This window comes from Pavona decussata, unplaced genomic scaffold, assembly GCF_977016875.1.
Source record: "Pavona decussata unplaced genomic scaffold, jaPavDecu1.1 SCAFFOLD_6, whole genome shotgun sequence".
In the NCBI taxonomy this organism is placed as follows: Eukaryota; Metazoa; Cnidaria; class Anthozoa; order Scleractinia; family Agariciidae; genus Pavona; species Pavona decussata.
The window spans coordinates 785,001-803,083 of record NW_028145430.1 but is presented as its reverse complement, the minus strand read 5'-3'; the positions used below and the strand labels follow the sequence as shown (position 1 = coordinate 803,083).

At 37.6% G+C, this 18,083-nt stretch overlaps 2 protein-coding genes and 1 pseudogene across 3 annotated transcripts in view; 1 reads left to right on the top strand and 2 right to left on the bottom strand.

Annotated features, from left to right (window-relative positions):
• Positions 1–656: 656 nt before the first annotated feature.
• LOC146489050 (52 kDa repressor of the inhibitor of the protein kinase-like) lies at positions 657–1,141 on the bottom strand (annotated as a pseudogene).
• A 512-nt stretch (positions 1,142–1,653) lies between these two features.
• LOC146489049 (uncharacterized) lies at positions 1,654–14,151 on the bottom strand. Its single transcript, XM_085105705.1, has 9 exons — positions 13,949–14,151; positions 11,356–11,482; positions 8,967–9,239; positions 7,788–7,918; positions 6,803–6,914; positions 5,728–6,000; positions 4,881–5,017; positions 4,067–4,187; positions 1,654–2,596 (listed from the first exon to the last, which is right to left on the bottom strand). Exons 1-9 carry the CDS (start codon positions 13,995–13,997, stop codon positions 2,098–2,100), a joined length of 1,722 nt encoding a protein of 573 aa, XP_084961831.1. The 5' UTR covers positions 13,998–14,151; the 3' UTR covers positions 1,654–2,097.
• A 769-nt stretch (positions 14,152–14,920) lies between these two features.
• The window catches only part of LOC146489047 (uncharacterized), a 16,364-nt gene continuing 13,201 nt past the window's right edge, over positions 14,921–18,083 (top strand). The window contains exons 1-2 of one of the 2 annotated variants that reach the window (XM_085105684.1): positions 14,921–15,136; positions 16,636–16,765. In XM_085105684.1, coding sequence (XP_084961810.1) covers positions 15,097–15,136; positions 16,636–16,765 — 170 coding nt within the window. In that variant the 5' untranslated portion in view covers positions 14,921–15,096. Of the gene's footprint in view, positions 15,137–16,632; positions 16,766–18,083 lie in introns of both variants that reach the window. The other variant, XM_085105677.1, reaches the window with a different exon arrangement.

Genomic DNA, 18,083 nt, shown 5'->3' with positions numbered 1-18,083 from the left:
TGGTGGGTCCTTTTCGAGTATAGTAGCTAACAAAACATGTTTTATTAAACCAGGCTTTCTTTCTTTCTTTCTTTCTTTCTTTCTTTGTTTCTTTCTTTCTTTGTTTCTTTCTTTCTTTCTTTCTTTGTTTCTTTCTTTGTTTCTTTCTTTCTTCCTTCCTTCCTTCCTTCCTTTCTTTCAGCCTTTGTTTGTTTGTTTGTTTCTTTTTTTTAAGTATTTCTGTTTTTGTTCTCATTGCCTCATTTGCGAGGAATAACTGTTTTGTTATCGAATAGCAAATGATATTATTAAAAATTATTAGGGTTAACTATTTGTTCTCATCTTGAACAAACCTGGTGAAGCACTAGAATAAATCTGTATGTTAGTGACCTCAGGCGCGTAGCTAAGGTTTCGATAGGGGTATTCGTAGAGCCCCAAATCTTACTGAGCGTCGGAGGAGCTCTTACTAGGGGAGTCCGGGGGCATGCTCCCCCGGAAATTTTTGAAAATCTAAGTTCCCATTATTTAATTCCTGCATTTTGAGACCCATTTTAGGCAAATAACAACTTTGTTTTACAGCAACTTTTTAAGCTATATACATCATTCCGACGGCATAATTGTTTCAACTTAAACAAGAAAGTTCAATGTACATTCTGTGCCCTTTCAAGTTCTGATAGCTATTCGATCTGCTGATAGTCATACACTAAGCTGGTAAACTGCATTGTTCTCGGGTGTAGGCCTTCGAACAAATTGACTATCTCGTCAAGATTGAAAGGCATATCATATTTGATATGCATTAGAGCAAGGGCGGACAGCCTACTTTCTCCCATGGTACACCTCATGTAGTTGTTTAACCTCCTCATATTGTGCTTATGGAACGTTCACATTCCGAGTGGTGGCTGGAAAAGTGGCAGCAATTTTCAGGAGCATGATATGTACAGGTTGGGGAAGTCGTCAGGATCACATGCTTTTAGTGACGAAGCACACGAATCAGCAACAATTCGTCCATCCTGAAGCATAATTTTCCACCTCTGGAATTAGAGGAAGAGAGTTGTGGAGAGGGTAGGTCATCTTGATAGAGATCCAACAAATCAGTGAGCTGCTGAACATTGACCTGGCTTTCTCTTATTACAGAGAGAACTAGCCCAAGCAGCTTAGAGAACCTTAAAATTTTGAATCTCCAAGGGTTCTTGACAATTTTTGTTTTTAATGAGGATAAGCCATTAAAGAACGGGTTAATATCTCTTTTTTTTTTTTTTTGGGGGGGGGGGGGGGGTTGATGTATTTCGACCACAGGAACTTTATTTAAAAGCTTTTCTTCGGCCATTATTGATCTTCAAAGGGGGTTCGTTCGAACCCCTCGATCCCCCCCCCCCCCCCCCCCGTCCTACGTGCCTGGACCTTTGCTGTAACAAATTAGTACGTGATGTTTGTTCATCTGTGTGACATAGAGTCTAGGCGTCTAGATTGTACTGACAAACCAAGAATGTCGTTACTCGAATGCTGATGTTGCTGTCGTTCCAGGCCCTTCCAATACCATTTGCATGGCCTTAATCCTAATTTTAAGGGGGGGGGGGGGGGTGGGGAGAATCTGGTTTAATATATATTTTTTTGGCAATTGAATGTGGTTTAGGGAATAATTAAGAGACGAATTAAGATTTTGTACGCACTACATACAAGGATTTGTTTTTATTATTCATAAAATAAATTTGTAAATCGTTGCCAACATTCATTTTGTACACTTACAAAAGCGACTGTTTTACAGCTTATTCATCGTAAAGTTAAATTACAGTTACACTTGGGTCGACTAATTAAAACTGGAAAACCAGATCATAACTTGGTTTCAAGAAACTGTACAGGAGAAAATAAGTATATTTACATGCGTATGGATGTCGCTAATTCACACTCTTATAATTTAAAAAAAGTTCAAAGGCGAGGCTACAAAAATTCCCCTATCCGCGCCTGCAAATATGTTTTGAGACAGACTGTACCATTGCAAAGGGCTTCTGATCGCGATCAGCTTGTATTTGAAGGGTTACACTGAAGGATGTATCATTAGACTAAAAAAAGTATGAGTTACACCGAATGATCTAAGGTTTGACTCGCGGAGTAGAGAGATTAAGTGAAGTTAATGAAAGACAAGCTGAGAAATAAAACAATTTCTAGTTTAAAATCTGGTCGCAAGTGATCACCACCATCCCCGAAAAGAGGCTTAGTTCTGTTATCACAAAATGGATTAAAATTCCCCTTTAGAGTCATCCGAGACTGGACGTCAAACAAGCAGAAAGATTTTCTTGCCTCATCAACACACTTCCTCGCATTCTCGAACTCCTCACATAACGGGGAAGGAACAGGAATGAATTTCGAGCGAAACTGTCGCCCGCAGTGAATGAGTTCATCCGTGTAATCGCTGCTACATGAAGTCACCGTTTGTAGAAGTGGAGGAAGATTGCCCCAGAGGATTGGCTTTATAGGGGACTCGCAAAGAAGCTCTGTTCCTTGCAAACTCTGTAAAACGACAAGAGCCAACGCTTCCAATAATAATTGATTAGAATGTGGTCTGACACAAGACTCAAAATTGGTCTTCAGGCAGGTCAGGAATAGCTGTGATTGGGCTCTAGGATACAAGAAATAAAGATAGATTTGAAAATTGATAATATATTAAATGTCCTAGATCTGACGATTCAGTTACTATGGTAATAAATTACATCTTATGTGAGTAGAGTACGGAAAAATAGCAGTCTCTTTCTTTACTAGGGTCCCTTCGACCAAGAAAACCAAATAAGGACGGAAAATTTCTTTTCCCCTTGGATAACGGAGATCAATTGTGGATTCACTATGGGTCAAAGAAAGAGAACCATTTCCGAAAACGAAATCTAAAAATAATGTGGTCCAATGAAAAAAAATGTAATTTGATGAAAATAATTAACAAACAATACATATTATTCATATCAAATAGCGCCGTCTTTACACAATTCGGTGGCACTGCATGATCAGGCCAGTTTGGTCAAGTCATGTTTTCTCCCAAAAAATAAAGATGGTGAGGAGACCAAACAAACTCGAGTCTAATATGACGCCGAAATGTAACAAAATGACTTCTGACGAAGTGCTTCTTCAATTCTGACTATTTGGCTGTCTACATATGGGTTTTCTATGGGGAAGATCAACCATTTTTTATTGACGTTTATAGATCCACCTTCCTGTAATGATGTCTTCCATTCTTCTTAGGGTTACTTAGTAACAGTTGCCTCCTATCTTCTTAAACGTTGAAGGAATTGCTTTCTTGCTTTTTGTTAGAAATTTCACAAAATAATAAATCCGTATGTAATCGAGCCTGCGACTTAACATAATAGAAAAAGCCAGTAGACACCAGAGAAAGCTTCTGAATGGCTCCTTCCAATTTGGTATATACAAAGGGAAATTTAAGATTAGTATATGGATTAAAGAAAAGCGTGGACTAGACAATACATGTGCAGAAGTGGTAATTTCTCAAAGGAGAGAACTTGAAAGCGACAAAATCTTACATTCGAGTCCTAGGACTATGTTATGTGGCTCGGAAAGAGTGGAGCGAACTATTTGGGAGCCTTTGCAACTGTCTACACAGCATACATGTTTGAACTGGACATCGCAAATCTCGATCTGTCCGTCATTAGTACAGTGTTAATAATATTAATGGATTATTTGTATATACAGTCATCACAAGGTGGTTTTTGGACTCGGTCCGAAAGGCAATTAGCCAATCGCAAACTCGGATTCTTGCAAACCGAAATCCAACATGGCGCTTGGCAGTGAGAGAAGCGAATTCCCTCGAACTTAAATTCCAGGTATTTTTAATCGATTTATGTCGCTAATTTCGTAATATTGTTTTTTTGATTAAACTGCTCTTAAATTTTTACAATAGGTCTACAACCTGGCTCATCTTGCATTTATGTCTGTTTCATTTCCTTAGTATTTCCAATCAGTACTCTGTTACGTGTTTTATCCTGCAGCGTTCGAGTTGAGACTCTCAGAAATTGTAGATGGATAGTTTTCCTTTATTAAAATTAAGTAGCGCCCCGTAGCGCCCATTACGTTACGTGTACCATACCTGCAATTAGTGACGATTCTCGTTGAATAAATAGCACGAAGGAATTCATTTTCACATGTGACGGCCTTCATGTAGAAAAAGTCCTTCTTACAAACAAATTTGAACGGGCTTGGGGTCGGCACTGAAACATGCAAAATGAAATACCAAGTTTAAGTAAGAGTAACAATGAAAAGAAAGCGGCTTACAATCACATGTCCATGGTAATTTCCTGATTGCTTTTCGTGTCTGCTTAACTACGTTTTTTTTTCTTTAACTTAAATTCATATCTCTTTCCCATCTAACAACAACAAGGGACTTACTCGCAAGCATTTTCCCTCCGTTGGTTCCATTAAGACATACTTTCTTCGAGCTGTTTAATGTTTACACTTGGTGCGGAACTAAAATTCTTATCCTTTCCGCAGAAGGTGCGAGGTTCCATAAGCTAGCATAAAGACTGCAAATTAAAACCCTTAGCCAAGTGAGCTTGGATGTAGTTATCCCATTAATTGTATCATCCTTCTCGTATTGATCGTATATTCTTTCTCTCATGTAGGCAAGGCACGTAGTTTCACAGCCACTCCACCTGGAATCAGAGCTGACTTGTAACTTACCAAAAACTTAACCACTTGTCCAGAAGGAATCATAAATAGTCATACTAATGGATGTCTTAATTTACAGCCACGATATTTTAGAAATCATGAAGTGGTTTACATCTTCAGCCAAACATGCTCATGGATATAGTAATTCTCAACGAGAATTCATATCATTAGGAAAGAGGAGATAAGCCTCTATGGTTTAATGAACGGGTGGACGAGTTGAAGGTGAAATCACTCACCTGAAATGGAGGGAAGACTGAGGGGGTCTACACCATGTACACAGAATGGGTTATAAAGATCCTCCTCCATAAGGTCCCCTATAGCACAGCCTTTCTGTACAGTTCTTAAGACACACCGTTTAGAAATAGTATAATCCCTGTAGGGTAATTGAAAACTTTGTCAACTATAATGGTGTTTCTGGGAGTGTATGTTCCCTGCTGCATTTCCAACCCACTCGCAACCCCACCATCCGCGTTTTTTGCTTTTTATCAAAATTTGTTTTTCTCGTTTTTGTTCTTAATCTTCAACTTTGTTTCCAAAGAAAAATTAAAGGTAATATATTTCGGAATAATGCAACAATGCATAAATACCATGGAGGGTTCAAGCCTTCCCTCTACCCTAATCCCCGGTACCTTGCTGGGGTCACGAGTTTACTTGAAAGTACAAGAGCCGTAAACGAGCGTATTGGCATTGACTGATACTACGCTTAATGAGCTTTAAGTCTCGTAATTCCTACATAGCTGCCTTGTTACTGTGAGGAACTAGTACGTATAACACCAGGAAAGAATCAAAATAAAAGGAGGAGTCAAACTGACAGTCAAATATATCTGGAAAATCGTGTGACATGATAAGGAAAAATTTGTTTCTCTGAGTTCGAAGATACGATCAGTAAAAAATCTACAAATGCGTTTGCTTCTAGCAATAATGAATACATGATAACTGCTATATGGAGTAAAAAGTTTTTCCGTTTTGTTTTGTTATTTTCAAAACTTGTTTTCGTTGTGATTATACTGCTCCTTGGAGGGGCATGAAAAACAAACTTTAACGAGAAGAAGTAAGGGCAACTAAAAAAGGTTTCATACTTACTCACAAAGTTGCTTGTCGAACTTGTTTATAATCAGTCTGAGTCGAAACTGGTCCCAGCACTGCACGGCAGTGTGAAACATAGTTTTGTTACAGTTGAGCCCACTTAACAATAATGAATTGATAGAAAGCTTGTCTACGCTGAGAGAGCCGCAGTGATACAGCAACGATTGCACAAGTTGGTGTACTTGATCTTGAAACATTGAAAGTGATGTGCTCGTAAGACAAGCCTCCATGGCAAATGACAAACAAAGTTGTAGCTTAGCATACTCCTCCCTGTGTTAAAAAGAAAGCAAAATAGAATTCATTGGGACTCAAAACTTTTCCATAGTCAGCGAAATCTAATTGTCCCAAAAGGAAGCTGATGGTGCCCAATTTTAGATCGTATTTCAATCATGATCACGTCTAATATAATTAAGAACCTAGAAAAGATCAGCCCAGTTAACACACTATGACCTTAAAGTTAAACTAATTGGAGATTCATATTTGAATTTAACAACTGAATTGATAAGGTAATTTGGTAACAGTAAAAAGAACCGAGAGCTGACGTTCCGAGCATGAGCTCTGACGGAGAGCTAAACACGAAACGTCTGCGCTTTAATCTCTCAGTCTCGAATCTCCAAAAAACACCTTGTCACCTCAGTTGATAAAACCACATATTCCTCCTCAAGCTCCTGGAAAAGCAGTTAATACTGTTGAGCCTGCAGTGAAACATTCCTTTGCTTAAAAAAAAGTATGAAAACGATGTGAAGTGGCAAACACAATGCTGAATGACCTATTTTTCTCGTTTTGTTCAAACCGCTGGCGTCTGGGTAACAGCTATTAGTAGCCTTCCTTAAGATATTAACCTCGATGCCCAAAGAGAACAACTTGAGAAAAAAATAACGTGAGTTGGTTCTTGTGCAATGTATCAGTATATCGAAAATGGATCTCGTCAGGCTTTCTGGACAAAATTGCAAATCAGCTTAGAAGAATCCAGTGTCACTCAACCTTGAAAACATTTTACTAAAAAGGAAAATTGTTCCCGTTCAAACTATGATGTCTATTATTTTAGACTAAGTTAAGTTGGTTTCCTCACCTACAGCTTCCACCATCATCTTTCGCCAAGTTTGTAATCATTTGCCTTTGACATGTATACGCTGAGAAGGCAAAATTCTTAGTACTGCAACGGCCTATGTAGACAATAGGTCCTGTAAGAAAAATAAAAAAAGTGGCCAATGACAAATTGAAACGCTTTCCATCGCAAAGTTTTGGCGGATCGTACCCTTGTATTGCCTAAACAGCACAGCGGCTCCCACCTAATTGACACAGAAGTACACTATACACTGCTGACGAAACTGCATAAATCAAAGCTTTCCATGAACATAAGATATATGTCTTCTCGAAAGAAAATTAAAGTGAGCTCTAATACTTTCTACTTAGGTTTTATAAAGGGGACAGCGAATAAAGGAAAAAGCATTCAGGCTGCCATGAGCTTGAAAGGAATGTAAACTGAGGATAAATGAAGGTCAAAAGACCGACGTCTTCCGGTGTGGACTGAATTTTCCGTTACAAGTGAGAAGTTTAGCAATCTTGAGAGAATTGCGACGTGAGAAGAGAAACCTAAGGTATCGATTCAATTATCGTAGGCGCAAAAATATTTTGGAATAAAAGAAGTTGGAAACCCCTTTTTTTTGTCACGTAAATTAGTGAAAAGCACTCGCTTGGGATCGCATTAGCAAACGCGAACAAAAGTAGTATCGTTTAAATCGGCCATAAGACATGATTGAGGGTTATAGGACTGAAAGGGGACATCAAGAAAAGTTGAAGAAAAATAAATGTTCTTTCGATTAAATTAAAAAGCTTAATAGGCCATTTCCAAGTTGCAGTTGCTTTGAACCTCGTTACGAAAGCAAGGCAAAAAGCAAAGGTTCTTGTTATTAACATTAGTTTTCACTCATATATAAACAAAACTAATTTTCAAATGGAAAGATTTGCATAAATGAATAAATAATTAAATTAAATAAATAAATAAATAAGTAAAAAAGTAGCGCCTTCAAGTGACAATAGGTTCATTGTTTTACCTGCGGTGTCCAACGGTGGATCTGTGTTGTAAGGACAAAATGGGTTAAACATGTCTCTATTGATGTATTGCCCGATTCCACACCCAGCCTTGGCTTCTTGTGTCACACATTGCTTTGCCATAGCATAATCTCTGCACAAAAGAATAAACATGTCAACGGCATGTTAGAAAAAAATGCGTTTATAGCAGTACTATACTTCTAACTGGACTTTTGACCGTGTTCACATTCACCGTTTGCGCGTGTGTCAACCTGGCAAAGTATGTTGCTGCAAATATTCCCTTGACAAAATTTGTTTCAATTTAATTCAGCCTATGAAATGTGTTTTTGCTTCCCATATTTTCCAAGTGGAACTAACAGATATTTTTTGATTAACGTTGGGTAGAGGCAATTTGTTTGTACAATAGTGATTCCATCCTAAATAACTGAATGTTTCCTTAAATCGGTAGGATTTTTAAATGCGAAATGTTTGTCTATTCCGCTTCCTGCGAAAGATTGGTATACCCTTCAAAGATAAGACGTCTTTCACGAAATACTTAACGGAAACTACCAGAATATGATGTTTTCAATTCCCCTGATTTTAGTAATCCACTGGGGCCAACTCGGTCTTTCCATTTTCATATTACCTATATTTTCCTTCGACCCAGTCTTGTAATCGAGATAAAACTAAAGTGTGACCATTTAGATGAAAGTTGTGCGACAATGCTTTCCTTGTTCGCATTTTGTTATGCTGGACAAGGTGGTTCTAACTTAAGGGTCTGTTGATGAATCCAACCTTGTGACTATTGTAACAGAAGGCAATTGAGCAGTTCCTTCCCGTACTTCTATTTACCTGGTGAGCCTTCTCGTAAACGGAAAGTTCCTAAAAAACCTACCCAGGGAATTTCTAAAAGTGAGAACAAACCAATACGTATAGAAAGAATTGAAGGAAATGGCCCAATATTTTTAAATTCTGGCTATTCCTTGGAAATATGGCACAATATTTTAAATTCTGGTCATTCCGTGGAAAAGAAGCTTATATTAAATACATTTTCAGAAAATTGGCAGAGTAATTTAAGCAAATCAGAATCCTTAGTTTTGAGTTTCCTTTGATTCTAGCGTGTCTGGGCCTCTTGAAGTATAGCGAAAAGAGGTGGGTGATATCAGTAGCCACTTTAATTTAGGAGTCAACGTTTGACTGACCTGCAAAGTTGGAGATCTGCTTTGTTGGTGTTGAGTCTATTCCGAAAGTCATCCCAACATCGCACTGTTTTAGTGAACACTTCTGCCTTGCATTGAATCTGGTTGAGCAAAAACTGGTCTATCGCAGACGGATCTACTACTAAATCTCCACAATGATAAAGTAACAGCTTTATTAATGATGTCACTTGAGGGACAAAGCTACCAAACAGCGGACCAGCCAAGCACGAAGACAAATGTTCAGTCAGACATGAAGTTTGATGCTTATATTCAAAACTGTGAATAGATTTAAGAAGAAAACGGTAATCAGGGAGGGAATTATAGTATTAGACATTGACATGAAATTACGATTATCTTAGCATATTACAATTGTTCCCATTGTTCCTTTGCCGTATGAAAACCGAAACTGTGGAACGGTCGTCAAAAGTGTGAATTTCATTCAAATTGATAGAGCAATTTTTCTTTTTCAGTCAGTGAGGCATACTCAGAAAAGAAAAAAAAAAAAAAAAAAAAAAAAGAAAGAAACTCTGAGTTCTCCTACAGTAGTCAAACCTATGAACTTCTGAAGTAGTAAACCAATGGCGTAGGTTCGACTCTTGGTATCTGTGTCAGATCGGAGAAAGAAGAAGTCTTTCTCTGTAGCATGACAGCCATAGGTATTAAAACATGAAGCAACTTCTTCGTAATGTTTTAATACAGCTTTTAATTGGTTAAATTTTATTGTTTATAACATGTTTAGGCCCCTCTTAGGGGCAATCGAGTATTTCCCTTTTAATTTTATGAGCATACCTGTGACACTGACTACTGAACAAAATACCTTCGTCGTTTATTCTACAGGCTTAGAACATAACACGCAATTTTTTGACATTCATCCAGATAGTTTTCAGTCAGGTCTTGTAGCATGCACAGTATACAGATGTTACACGTTTGTACTGAATCGCGATGCCGTCTTCACATGTTTCCATGGAATTTGAAAGAAAAATACCCACATACTTTGAGCAGTATTGACTCTCCTTTGCGTTTCAAAGGGTCACGATTTAAACACCATCCTCATTAACATCGAGTAACAATTGGCAGCCTCGAGAGAGTAACGATTCTTACAGACAAACGGAACGTCCTACAATATACAGACGCGCTCAAAACTCTTGCTCAACAACATCAAGTTTCTTCCGCCTCAACTATTTTCTTCACTCGATATCTGAACGACCGTGGCTTTTTGATAATAGAAAAGAGAAGTAAGGAAAACGAAAAAAACTATAGGGATAACTATGAAGGGAATATTGGTGAGCACTAGGTGGGTGTGTACGGAAAGAGTGAAATAACAGTACCGGTCATTCAAAAGCAAAAAAAAATCTACATCTAAAAAACGCCAAAAAGCTGTACATCTCAAACCAACCAGCTGGACACGTATTCGGGTGGGCTAACCCTGTAATGGTCTCGAACGAAAGGGTGTTCAGTGTAGATAAAAAATTGGCGAGAGAGATTATGTTTTAAATCATTATATCTCAGCCATGCTAAAATTGTTTTATCAAAATCATCCTTAACTCTAGTCAGACCGGACTTTTGGGGCTTCTGGAACCGGGTGGAGGAGAACTGGAAAAGAGTCAACGGCCCTCGACCTATAACTTTAAAACTGCTTGTGTTTTTTTTCGGCCACGAAAAATTCACACAGGACGAAATCAGCATTCACAATGAATCGAGGGGCTCAGATGGAAAGTGGGCTAATTCCAAAAAACTGCAAATTGCTCCTTGTAAACGGAAAAGTATCGTCAAGTGTGTTTCGGAGCCAAAGGAACAATAAAAAATATAGATTATTTTCTATATTTTTGGTAGGGGTGAATAGCAATTTCCAATCTTTTCCAGTTTTATTTTGGGAAAGACACTTTGCTTCTGAGCCGCTCAATTACAATAACCACAGTTACTTAGCGCAGTTACGAAAGTTTGAGTATAAAAGAACTTCGACAGATACATGTTTGGTATTTTTCTTATGATTGCTATTAGCAACAACAGTGATTGACGTATTCTTTAATTAAATTAAGTGCATATTTACAACTGAGGGATCACCGTTAGTGACGTATGCTTCAGGAAAAGCAACGGGCAATAGTAGTAGAAATTACGCATCTTCAAATTTCGATTGGACCTCTAAACCTCCGAATCCGAACACCCTTTACCCTTTCCAGTTAGGAAATTGGTAAAAAAAAAAATAAATAAAATAAAATAAATAAAAAGGCGCGATCGCATTAGGACATTTCTTGTCTGGCACAGTTACACCAAATTGTAGTGTTTTAAAACAATTTAGGAGAATCAACCTAACATGATAAAATTTGATGTAATTAAATCATTTATTTTTACTTCCTTATCAGCATTTTGGAAGATAAAGAGAAAAAGGTACCTGCAATCGGCGTTGGATTTGTGTTTTAGATTTGACATCATGGTCCGCTGACAGTTCTGTCCTCCTGCGATGAAATACGTCACGTTGCAGAACCCAATCATTGGATCAGCCAAACATCCCGAAAGGGCTTTATATAGGAGCAGTATAAATAAAGTCAGTTTAGAGTTAAATAATATTTCTTTGGACAAACAGGCTCTGGCAATAATACGAGGATACTTTTTCCCACCAAAAGGACGCACAAACTACGACTTTTGATTTCCCTTCTTATTCTGAGCTAACTATATGTCTAGCTGCTCTTCACCTGAAGAGAAAACTTGATATCAAAGATTACATTGACGATCCTTTTTTAAGAAACAGGAGCTATTCTTTCTATTGGAAAGGAGTAACTCAAAGGCACACACTACGTTCAGCAGTCGTTGCACAATTATACTTCTTAGTTAAGAATAATTAACCTTCCCATGTTTTTGATAAATTCCTTAAGGGTAGGAAGACAGCCCAATTAGTCCAGAACCTGACAGAATTGGTCCAACGTTTTGCCAAGTAGAAAACCATTTTATTCCTGGTCATCCGCAGACTGCTATTTCAATTACTGATAAAATAGTTTCGACATTCTACTCATGTGACCATAACGAGAATGAATTAACATGGACGAGATACTATTGATTCAAATGTATGTGCCATTGCTTAGCCTTTGCAAAACAAGCTGACAAGGTCACTGATTAAAGTCAATTCATTTTTTTCTGATAATATCCATCTCTGCAAAGTGAACAGATTGTGAGTCCTAAACAATAAAACAATAACGTGGGATCACTAAAGCCTTCATTATAACAAGCGGCATATTGTCCGACTTTCACTGAACAGACGTTAGCTATCCTCCTTGTGGTTTGTGTGGTTCAGGCAGTTTCATTTATTTATTTCTTTATTTGGAATTACTTTCACGTAACTGAAAAGTTAGCGTAAGGCAATCAATCTACACGTGCGGGTATTATTATTATTATTATTATTATTATTATTATTATTATTATTATTATTATTATTATTGTTAGTATTATTATTATTATTTAAGACATCGTTTTGAAACTAACCAGATAATAAAACAGTCAAAGACTGCCCAATTGTCAAGTTATGTATCTGACTGGATTTGCAGGAACATACTCCCAAACACTGGGTACATTTTGAGACTTTCTAGGCTCAGAAGGAATATGCCAGCCGTTAACACTACTTCAAATAAGGCTCATCACGAGAGTCTAGAAAGCAAGGTCAAGGGACAGTATTGAAGAGAAAGAACTGAAGTGACCTTGCTTTTGAATTAGACATGATATTGAAATCTCCACTAAAATGAAATATGACCTATGATTCAACAAAACAAGTGTGACAAGTGGGCAATAACGGCGCGAACGCGCCAATAATCTCACTAAAATTTCGGTCTTTTCGAACTACAACAGATTCGTCTACAATAGATTCGTCTTAATTAGAGCAAGAAAGCTCTTAGTCGCCATTTTACTTCAAGCCCCGGATGTTGAGCAAACACCCGGGATAAGCAAACAAACGGGAAACGCAACAGGGCTTTTTTCGGCCTGAGCAAAGCTGCCGGGCTAGAAATAGTCCCTAAGGCCTGTGGACTTTCTACGGCCAAACAGTGTTACGGAAATCTCCAAATATCAACCCTGAGTCTCAACCGGAGAAAATAGAAAAAAAAAATCTGCCTGCATCTTGTTCCCTTCCTGGACTTATAGATCTCCTCAGGAAGTGAAAAAAGTTATAATAATAACTAAATAAATAAATTAATTAATTAATTAATAAACAAAGAAGTAAATAAATAAATAAAGAATTAAATTAATTAATTAATTAATTAATTAAAAAATCCTTAATCTCAAGTAACATGATCCAAGATTACTGGTGGACAAAAAAAAAGAATCTCTCAAAAACGAACTTTTTTGCTTTAAAGTAAACCAGGTTTATTCACTTAAGAAGTAATGCTTTTACTGGGTGAAATACTCAAATAATGAACCAAGGTTATGTTATAGATCTACAGTTTGTTTGAAATAAAGACCGTTTGAAATAAAGACTATGTTGTATTGATTCTGGTGTTGGGTGAAAGAATTTAGTTGTATTTTATTAACTCTGATTAACTTGAATTTCTGGTTAATTAACTTTCCTAATGGAAACATGGGTTACCGAACCGACCTAGCAACAGACATGGGAGACCATCGCACTGACAGTATATATGGCAGTTTTTCGTCGCCCATGCATGAGAATTTAAAACAGATCTGTAGCACACATTTTATATAAATTGACCAAAAGTGCCAAAAGTGAAGTGTACGTGGTTTGCAACGGAGTTTGTTTTCTGGTGCTTTAAAAGCACCAGAAAACACTGAAGCTTGGTCGTTGTGAAATAAATATGCTAATCAGCCGAATGCTACTTAACTTAAATCTTCACAGTCATGCTACAATGCTACAGTGATACAAAATATTCAGTCGCACATGGTTGAGCGGAATAAAGGCAGCCGAATTTCGCGAGCTTCTTCCCACTCAGGCTGAGAGCTTAGTATATGATGCAAGTTATGACATGATATAAATGCTTGGTACTCACTTGCTAAGGATACTGTCAGAAGAAAACTTAGGGAGCACGATGTCCGCATTTTAATTTTCCATAATCTGATCAAGCATCCAGTGTCGCAGAAAAGAAATCTTTTATCTCAACCGACCAAAGCCATCGAGTTGTCATTTGCGGCTTTCAGTCACAACTGAAGACGAAAGCGGAAAACATCCGCCGCCGCCATGTTTTCTGTGTTTGTAACGATGGCCTAACTATTTTGAATTGCAAAACAGGGGGTTTGTAAACAAGACAAAGCCTTGCTGAATAGAACAGTGGGAGTCAATAGAGCGCCACGGTCAAGGTTATCACAGCATATTTACTCAATCACAGTCGAATATACGCCGTGATAGATCAGTGAACACTACATTGCATGAAGTCTTATTTATTTTTTCTTCTGTCATATCAAAGCTACAGATCTCGTGAGATGAAGGAAAAGTATGTAAGGAACAGTAAAAACGATGGGTTTCCAATGAGTGCACTAAGACAAAGCTCATTATATTTCAACCAAAGCAAATTTTTCAGTCGATGACCGGCACAGGCATAATCGGAAAGAATTAAAAAATTAAATTCTTCCGGTGCTCTACCATTCAGCTACAAGAGACTCTCGCGACTCCTGTTCGGAGAACCGTCGGATTTTCGTTTTACGAGGTATGTCTGTGTCAGGCCGGACTGAAAAATTCATCTATCACAAAATAAAGTTGTCTTATGCTAATTCCTTGTTTCTGTGGAATTGACTTAATTTCTTATGAGTTTATGCTGCAACAGTATAAGACGGAGAAAGATGATAGAAGCCATAAAAATGCAGACCGCACGCTGACTTGGCAAAGCATATTTTCAAAAGCAAAGACATGCTCGTTGTTGATTTGCCTATTGACCATGGCACTCCATTATTTATCTCTTTCAGCATGAGCGATCTTATTGCTATCGATTAATTTCCATTTTCTTAAATTCGTGACTGGGTGATATTTGCATACGCCTTGTTGTTTTGTTCAAACCTGCCGCGAACTCAAAGATTTTTTTATCCTAGCGCCAGTTTATTATCGCCTCGTAGTGTCGTTTGACAACAGGTTTTGCATCCAAAGAAGCATCACTGCAGTTGGTTTAAACGACTTGTGTTTTCGTTCTTTGTGTTAGGTCTCAATATGGGCAAAGCGGTTCTTATTTTTGTGGCAGTTTTAACAGGTGAGCTAATTGATGTTTCTTGAGATTAACATTTCGAACTTATTCATGTGTAGGTTTTTCTTTCCACGTGAACTAGGCAACCTTTTTCAGGTCATCTTGGAACGGGAAGAAAAGGAAAAAGCAAACTCTATGAACAAACAAACGAAACGGATTTGCAAAGATTGTTTGCTCTTCTTTATGCTAAGACGGCAAATTGAAATGATTTCATGACTCAGTAGAGCCGAAACGTCCAAACAGACAAATGAAAGCAGCTTGCAGTTTGAGTAGCGAATACAATGTTTGCACCAAACGAAATTTGGTATAATTGTAGATTGAAACGCTCAACAGTTTATGGAAACGAATTATAAGCTATGGAAGAAATGCAAAAATATTTAAAATTCCACATAGTTAATCAGCCTGGTGTCATTCAATTGACACTTAAGCTGATATCATACTATACGAAAAGCATAATTGGGCATAAGTTCAGTATTTTTTTAGCTGAACTCTAAATTCGGTTCTCCCACAAATACACCTGCAGGCTAACAAAACTTTTAGGAAAAAGAAGACCTAGATGTAGGGAAAATATCATGCATACAATCTTTGGTCCAATTAATCCCAGCGAGCAGGCTGAAAGCACGAAATCAGTAACTCTGTGTGGGCTGCTGTACGTAATTAGTCTTTCGTAAAATTGTAAGTTTACTTTTGTGTACAGCGAACCCAAAACGTTACACGAAGATAACTCATTAATGCATGTAAAATACACGCTTTCGGTATTTATGTACGACTTGGAACGAGTGAGCACACTCTCAGAACGACTGAGATTTTTAACATTTTTTATACCCTCGTGCATAAATGTACATGTAAGAATATAAAAAAGTAGCTGATATGATGAGTGTTATTCTGTCTATACAGGATAATGGATTAAAATCGTCGCCTTTAGGTTGGTGCATATAGGATAGCCCCATAAGGGGAAATTGTTCAAAGTTGCACCACCCATTGGAAGCAAGTTTTCAGAGAGTAAGCGCGCAGGTGTAAATTATACTCAAACTTTATCCTCAGGCGGCGACTACACATAGGCTTGCCTGTGACCCCTAAAATTACACTCTTTTTATTTTGTTATTATTATTATTATTATTATTATTATTATTATTTTTTTTTTTTTTTTTTTTTTTTTTTAAAGGAACCTCTAATTTGGGGGCTAAGGCTGAACGTTCTTATTATTTTTGGCAATTTGAGCCTAAAAAGTTCATAAGATGTTCTGGACGTGACCAAGACACCTATTATTTGGGTTAATTGGAAGATATAGACTGAAATTTTACCTGCATTATTTTATCCGTATTTAAACTGTTCATTTTAAAAACCTTTGGTTGTAATAAAAATGTTCTTAACTGACTCTCAGCCTGGGTAATGTTCTTAGCATGTTCTTAAATTTTAGTTATTTTCTCAGCCTCAAAGTTCTTATAAAAACATGACTCTTAAGATAAATAAAAAAAAACAAGGTGTATACCTTTTACCAGCAGCGCTATTCAAGGAAAGCAGTGGACAAATTAGTGTTGGTAACTGCAACCTGACTGTATTCACTGGAGGAGGGAAGAAATGCCAAAGAGACATGATAATGGAATTGAAAAGCAACATCAATGCCAATTGCAGGTGAGTAGTTTTGCTTGGAGCTAGCAATAGCTATTAACGCACTTTTCAATTAAATTCCACTAAACCATGAATGCCACATGAGCCTATCATGAACTAAATTCAAGCAAATAATGTGGCTGGGGGGTAAAACACTGGAAAAACACGTGTAAGCAAGGCGCAGTTGGTTATCGCTTCTCTCCTAGAAGAAGTAGTCCGTATTTTTCTTTTTTTCTTTTTTAGACAATGAAGTTTCGAAGTGAGGCAGAACTAAAAAAACAGTGATTTTTAATGTACCGTTTAGTACAACAAAAGTTTGGTCGTGCATCATATTCTGCTTACTTCAACAATTCACTCTTAAAGTTGTATCTCTCTCCATCCGGGTACATGATTTTGCTGCGCAGCAAGTTAGTCACTGTGTGGTGGTATTAGAGATACCTAAAAGGCCAACGACAGGTCCAGTTATAAACTGCGTAAAAAATATTTATTTATATATTTTTAATGGCCCTTTAGAAATAGAAATTTCTCGGACCATCCCGAGATGCGCAGAATGTATGCGTAGTAGCAAAAGGAGACACCCTCCTTAAAGTGCCTATGAAGCGAAAACTGTCTTTAGGTAGTTATAAAATTTACCCTTTCAAACACCGGATTTCAAAGTTTGAGATTGCTGGGGTAAAATTGCCGATTTTGTGAGCGCTTAAAGTTGGGCTATTTTGCCTTCAAAAATGGTATTCGAACTGGCGCGCGGCCAAAATGCCAGGTGACAATAACCGCTGACGTCAAGTTGGTGCCAAGAATTGCAATTCATCATGGCGGAAGAGAAGAAAGATAAGCGACAGCGAGGGCGATATTGCGTTGCTGGCGTCCGTAACAAAGAGAGTTGCCAGAATCGATCGTTCACAGAATCGCTAAACATGCTTTTCTCTTTCTACAATCTTTTTCGGCGGCAAGAGCGGAATGAAAGTAAACAAACTTTTGGCACTAATGTGACGTCACAACTTGGAATTCAGCATAAAACTCGACCCAGTCCTCTGACCATTTTATTTTTGAAGGCAAAATAGCCCAACTTTGAGCGTTTGTAAAATCTACAAGTTTTACCCCAGTACTCTAAAACTTCGGAATCGTATATGTTAAAGTGCAAATTTTATAACTACACAAAAACAATTTTCGCTTCATAGGCACTTTATTAAAGCGTTTGTTAAATCCGTTTTCGACAACACTCCGCAACAGCAATATTTATTAACTGACATTTTAACTAGTTACAGTTACTGTCCAAAGAAATCTTAGCCCTAAAATCATCAACGGCGAGTGTCATAACCCCAACTATCTAAATTGGATCTCG

Excerpts from the sequence above, each read along its gene's own strand:
- LOC146489049 (XM_085105705.1), bottom strand. The coding sequence starts at position 13,997 with ATGCGGACATCGTGCTCCCTAAGTTTTCTTCTGACAGTATCCTTAGCA. Across the intron at positions 6,001-6,802 it reads GATGATGGTGGAAGCTGTAG|GGAGGAGTATGCTAAGCTAC; the intron begins GTGAGGAAACCA and ends TTTTTAACACAG. Across the intron at positions 2,597-4,066 it reads AGAATCGTCACTAATTGCAG|AGCCCAATCACAGCTATTCC; the intron begins GTATGGTACACG and ends CTTGTATCCTAG.